The sequence below is a fragment of the Pseudochaenichthys georgianus genome, unplaced genomic scaffold (genome assembly GCF_902827115.2).
Source record: "Pseudochaenichthys georgianus unplaced genomic scaffold, fPseGeo1.2 scaffold_602_arrow_ctg1, whole genome shotgun sequence".
Lineage (NCBI taxonomy): Eukaryota > Metazoa > Chordata > Actinopteri > Perciformes > Channichthyidae > Pseudochaenichthys > Pseudochaenichthys georgianus.
This window is the reverse complement of record NW_027263160.1, coordinates 23,253-30,000: the sequence shown is the minus strand read 5'-3', so window position 1 is coordinate 30,000 and position 6,748 is coordinate 23,253. Positions and strand designations below refer to the sequence as shown.

At 48.2% G+C, this 6,748-nt stretch overlaps 1 protein-coding gene across 1 annotated transcript in view; it reads right to left on the bottom strand.

The window, feature by feature from the left end:
• The window catches only part of hivep2a (HIVEP zinc finger 2a), a 39,396-nt gene that overhangs the window by 12,900 nt on the left and 19,748 nt on the right, over window positions 1-6,748 (bottom strand). The window contains exon 9 of the mRNA XM_034079382.1: window positions 457-632. Within this exon, the coding sequence (XP_033935273.1) occupies window positions 457-632 (176 nt within the window). The remainder of the gene's footprint in view (window positions 1-456; window positions 633-6,748) is intronic.

Here is a 6,748-nt window from a genome sequence, read left to right as displayed (position 1 = left end):
TGATCAGAAAATACACTCACTTCTACTTCACCTTTAGATGAATTAAAAAGCAGTTTAACATTTCTGTTTTCCTCCGGTCTATTTCGACCCATTTGCTAATGTTTCATGTCGGAATAAGTATGTCAAAAATAACATAAATGGTTCCATACAAAAATTCTTCACAAGAAAGAAACCATGGTTACGACTTTCATTGGTTTTATTCTGTGTTCCATGGCTGAATTTCGACCTGCGATAAAATCCTTAAAAGAAGTGAAAATACTGGGTAATACATTGCAGTTAGGTTGGCTTAACACATGTAATACACATTCGGGTTATAATTGATGTGTAATAAATTGGAATTAAAATCGTAAACAGGTGGAATACAGATTTATAAACAGGTCAAACAAGAGGGAAAAGTGTCCGAGTCGACGACACAAAAGTTCAAAATGCACGAATGAAGGGTAAACTAATCCCTACCTTTGGTCTTGAAGGCGAAGTTGCAGAACTTGCAGACGTAGGGCCGCACGTCGGTGTGTGTGCGGATGTGTTTCTTCAGCATGCTCGGCTTTTTGCAGCGGATGCCACACTCCTCGCAGATATATTTCCCCCGACCGCGACCTCGCACGTAGACATAGTCCTCGTTGGATTTATACCTGGAAGACACAACAGGGGACAAGGACTGAGTGGGGCTTACAAAATAAAAAAGATATATACATTGTATTTGTTGCACAATAATATCCTGCATTATATTTATTATCTATCCATCCATCCATCCATCCATCCATCCACCATCCATCCACCATCCATCCATCCATCCATCCACCATCCATCATCCACCAGCAACCAGCCAGCCACCACCAGCCACACCACCACCACCCAGCCACCACCCAGCCAACACCCAGCCACCACCCAGCCACCACCCAGCCAACACCCAGCCACCACCCAGCCACCACCCAGCCACCACCCAGCCACCACCCATCCAGCCACCACCACCAGCCACCACCCAGCCACCACCATCCACCAGCCACCACCACCAGCCACCACCCAGCCACCAATCCAGCCAGCCAGCCAGCCACCAGCCACCAGCCAGCCACCACCAGCCAGCCAGCCAGCCAGCCCCAGCCCAGCAGCCAGCAGCCACCAGCCAGCCAGCCAGCCACCAGCCAGCCAGCCAAGCCAGCCAGCAAGCCAGCCACAGCCAGCCAGCCACAGCCACAGCCAGCCCACCAGCCAGCCAAGCCGCCACCACCAGCCAGCAGCACCAGCCAGCCAGCCACGAGCCAGCCACCAGAAGCACAGCCAGCCAGCCAGCCCAGCCAGCCAGGCCAGCACCACCAGAGCCAGCCAGCCACCAGCCATCCCCAGCCACCAGCCAGCGCCAGCCGCCAGCCACCAGCCAGCAGCCAGCCAGCCAGCCGCCAGCCGCCAGCCAGCCAGCCAGGCCAGCCAGCCAGCCAGCCACCATCAGCCAGCCAGCCACCAGCCAGCAGCCAGCCGCCAGCCACCAGCCAGCCAGCCACCAGCCAGCCAGGCCACGAGCCAGCCACCAGCAGCCACCAGCAGCCAGCCAGCCGCAGCCACCAGCCAGCCAGCCAGCCAGCGCCAGCCAGCCACGAGCCAGCCACCAGCCAGCCAGCCACCAGCCAGCCACAGCGCCAGCCACCACCAGCCACCCACCAGCCAGCCAGCCAGCAAGCAGCCAGCCAGCCAGCCAGCCCCCCAGCCAGCCAGCCACCGCCAGCCACCCAGCAAGCCAGCCAGCCAGCCAGCCAGCCACGAGCCAGCAGCAGCCAGCCACCAGCCAGCCAGCAGCCAGCCAGCCAGCCAGCCACCTCCAGCACAGCCAGCCAGGCCAGCAGCCAGCCAGCCACAGCCAGCCAGCCACCAGCCAGCCAGCCATCAGCCATCCAGCCAGCCAGCCAGCCATACCTAGCCAGCCAGCCAGCCAGCCAGCCAGCCAGTCCAATCCGATCCGAACATACTCCTACCTACCTACCTACCTACCTACTAACCTACCTACCTACCTACCCACCTACCCACCCACCTACCTACCTACCTACCTACCTACCCACCTACCCACCTACCTACCTACCTACCTACCTACCTACCTACCTACCTACCTACCTACCCACCTACCCACCTACCCACCTACCTACCTACCTACCTACCTACCTACCTACCTACCTACCGACCGAAAAAGACAGATTTTCAAATCTACAGATTTTGTCTACTTTTGTTCTTATTTCTTATTAACTTATTAGATTGAAGTCCAATAAAAACATCCAGTTTCCCCATGAATAAATGGATAAATGCATCTTTAGAGTTCTCAAATAACTCTTCAAATTAGGCGAAATCCCTCTTCGGTTGACCTGGTCATAACGCACACACACACACACGCACACACACACACGCACGCACACACACACACGCACGCACGCACGCACACACACACACACACACACACACACACACACACATAACTAAATGTAGTGGAGATGTCTTTAGTTCACCGGCTCAGACGCTGAACTGGGAAACAATGCTGCGTTCCACCTCTGGGTTTAGAGCTGTTCTAAAAACAGAGAACCACAGTCCTCCCTGCAGCCCCACTTATCCCTTTACAAGACTCTTAAAAAAGCAAAACCCTTAACTGTCAGACATGAAGTCCCTAAAGAGGCTCCGAGTGAAACAACGGGCCCTTGGCAGGCGGATCGGGCAGGAATCCGTCTGTCACGGAGAGCACTGACCGCCGACCGCCGGTCACATGCTGGCGGGTTCAGGCCGCTCTCCTGCAGAAGCATCGTATTCTGGTTGTTTGGGAAAACGGCTTTGTGGTGGACGGGTGAGAACACGTCTGGTGTAGTGTGTTTCCTGTCCCGTCTGTCGGCTGCGGGGATAACTAGTTCAGGGCCTCGTGCGTCGAAAAGAGGTCAAATATGAGATACATCAGACAATTCAATTTGTCTTTCAACGGCAGTGGGAAATGCCTCGTCTGAGTCCAGACGTTTACACAGCTGCGTCCAGTTTCACGAAAATGAATTATACTCAATTTGGTTTGATTCTGTTTTGTTCCCAGCACACGGTAAGACCATAAAGCAGATTGTCTTTCACAACTTCGCACACTTCCAAGGGACTCAGAGACGTGGAAATGGATTCCTCTCCTCGGCCAACACAGAAATATTTCACTCCCGTCCGTTTCTTCTTTTACAGGAACTGAAGTGTGTCTGCTTGCTTAGTACCTGTATGCATTACTGTAAGTGCGTGTGTGTGTGTGTGTGTGTGTGTGTGTGTGTGTGTGTGTGTGTGTGTGTGTGTGTGTATGTGTGTATGCTTTTATCCACTTATTGCTTCTAACGTGTCCTTTGGGGACAATGGAGAATTACTTCACTGTCTGCTGCATTTAATAACCCTTGCACGTGTGTGTGTGTGTGTGTGTGTGTGTGTGTGTGTGTGTGTGTGTGTGTGTGTGTGTGTGTGTGTGTGTGTGTGTGTGTGTGTGGGTGTGTGTGTGTGCTTGTGGGTGTGTGAGTCTGGACCGTCTGTCTGTTCCATTGAGTTCTTATTGGCTCTACTATAAGACTATAAAACATCACAATACGGCAGGAATGTCTCAAGCGACAGGTTTTCTCGCCTCACCTCGTTCGAACAGACTTTATTCGACCACTGAAAGCACCTTTTGGGACGCGCTCCTCTGCTTCTCATGCTTAATGCGACTGTAATAACGGGATAATCAATGATAAAGGATCTTCTTGGCTTCAAGGCTAATAAAAAAAGCTTTAATTGTCTCTAAATGCACCCCCGCATCGCGTTGTGGATGAAAGACAGTCAACATAATTTAATGTTGAAAAATTAAAAACATTATTTTGATCAAATTGAAAGTCAGCTCACCACGCAACAGATCTCTGTGTTTAGGTATAGGGTGTAATGTTACGATGCTGGTGCCAACATCACACCCAAGCATACTTGCCAACCCTCCCGATATGATTGCCCTCTCCCAATTTCTGACAAAATCAGATTTACTCAGGACTGTTTCCACCCGGACTTTAACTAACCCATTGTTTGGTTGCCATGGTAGCGCGTCTCTTCAAAGTCTGAGAGGGTGAGGAAGATAGTGACAGAAAACTGAACAAGAATCGACAACTCGACCCGCTGCTCACTCCTCCCCCGATGATCCACCCCCCCCCCCCCCCCGCGGAGGTTTTGAAATGCTCCCGATTTCTGAGGTCTCAAGGTTGGCAAGCCTGCATCCAAGTCCTACCAACACATATGTATCTTGCAATCCTATAAAGTCTCTCTACGCCATAAAGATGCCAGAGTTAAGAATGCGTTTTCAAAGAAAGCTGTGCAATGACTTTGCCTAAAGATATTACGATGAATAATTGTCATAATGAAGATTTAAAATCCGAACAATGTCTGAAAAAGTCGGTCCTAATGTCGAATGTCAATGAAATATAAGGACAGACGAATACAGATCTGAGGACACGGCACAGGCTAGCATCAGGAGTGTTTCCGTCTCTTCCGAACACTTCCCGTCCGGAAGCTTTTTTTGCGAGAGAAGAGATTTTGTCTTGAGCCAAGAAGGTGTTTCGCATCCGTGTTCTTCAGGTTTGCTGTATGTTTATGAAGCTGCATACAAAAGATGTTGCACACTCGAAAGAATATCTCATTTTTAGTTGAGGAGAAAAACGCTTTGAATCATAAATTGTCGCATCAGTTAAAAACAAATCTGTACATTTTTCCTTAACAGCTTTTAAAATACAACTTAGTGAGGGACGGATCCCACTTCACACCCGTCTATAAAAGAGCGGGAATTATGACGTCCAATTACAGCGATGCGGCGCGAGCTGTTGCTCAGTGAGGGGCTTCCCGGGCTCAGGCTCTCGGCCCTCACTCCAACAGGCGAACCCGAAGAATCTTTTTTAATTTATTTATTCTACTAAAATCATAAAAAAACGTATAATTCACACACACACATGAACACAATTAGTAGAAGCGGGAGGGCTGAAGCTTATGGGGAGTAGCCCTCGTGTTCATCATCATTAGCATCAATATAATAGTGGAATAGGTTGTTAAAGGATTTGTTTCAGACTTAAGAAGATGTTCTGATTGGCTGAAACAGATGTGCTTGGAGTCCGTAGGAAAGTCATCTGGGTTTGTTGAGCTGTGAGGATGATTTGTTATGAGAAGAAAGCAGCTGAATAGCGGGGGTTAGGGGTCTGTAGGTGACTCTAACGTCATCTCATCAGGAGCCCGTCCTCCAATCTCCTGCTGGCTTACATTTCTAAAAGTCGTTCTAAAACTTGTTATAACTTTGAGTTAGCGAACATAATATCTATTATCGGGCAACAACGCGTTTAAAGGTCAACTCACTATGACTTCCAGACACCGCTTTGATGTGTGAGCTGATGGATTGACTCTTGACTCTGGAGGAACCATAATGGCTTGGAATCCGCTTCCTCAATTTCCTCTGGTTATTTTAGCAATCTCAGACCAAATTACTGTCAAAATCAGACCCAATGGTTTCTCACCAAAATTGATTTCCGACCTCCTTTTTTCCATTGGCGTCCAAAGTAACCGACTTCACTTCTATGTCATGGATAATGATGATGAAGCATTTGTGTCTTGATCGAATATAGGCCTTTTAAATGAAGATTAATTTACACGTTGATTTCTTTGGAAGGCTAACTTTTTCCTTTGATTATTGACTTTAAGGTCTCGTTGGGGTTCGGATAATTCGGCAGCTTAATCCCACCCAGTCACAGACGAATAAATGGACTTCCAGTAATACACTCGGTGGGCTTTCTGCTCGTCTGGTCTCTCAGGGAGGTTACCATAAACTCAAGTCTACTTTGTATGATGTAATCCACCGTAAGCTCACGGGCAAACAGCTTGAACTAAACCCCTATCTATTGTCCAGGGACTACCATTCAAAACTCTTGAGTGCTATTCATCTAGAACAGTGCTTCTCAAAGTGTCCGCGGACCACTGCGCCCCCTAGTGGTCCGCGAGTATATTGGTAACATTTCACATTTGAAATAAATAAATACATTTAAGTTTTCCACACGCTCGCGGGAATATCTCCGCAATGGAGCGAGCTAAAGTTTCTTTTGATGTCATGATATAGCCCAGGGCAACACCTTTGTCACACATGTTGCCACTTGTTTGTACCATGTTGAGGCGATTTGTAATCTGTTCTAGAAAAACGATGTGATTTTGGATATTTGTGGAGTTAGGTGGTCCTTGGTATGAAAAAGTTTGAGAAACACTGATCTAGAACACTTTAATATCACCAAATAGAACACTGTTGAACACCTGCACTAGAACCTCCATAACATTCACCTGTTTGCAAACGTAGAAATTATGTATCTAATATATCATATTCCAATTACTTGTATATAGACTCTGATTGCACTATTTCTATTCGATTTGTATTTACGGTGTTGCGCTGTTGGAGGAGCCCGTGCCCTAAGATGTTCATTGTCATAACTGCACTGTAGCAGAGTTCCCGTTAGAATATTTTTTCTCCGGTCAACATGTCCGTTAAAGTTTAAATCTTCCGGACGAAATGAGAAAAGTGCCGGTCAAAGGTCTTCATCACCAACAGATCAACCCATCCAGGACATCTCTTTCTCACATGAAGTGCTAGACGTTAGACATTAGGATGAACTATTTGCGAGTTGCGCAACTGATGCGGTGTTGCGCTAAGCGGAAATTATTTTTGAACGGACACTTTTAGGGTTAGGGTAATGTGGCTTGTGTTCGTCGTCCATAA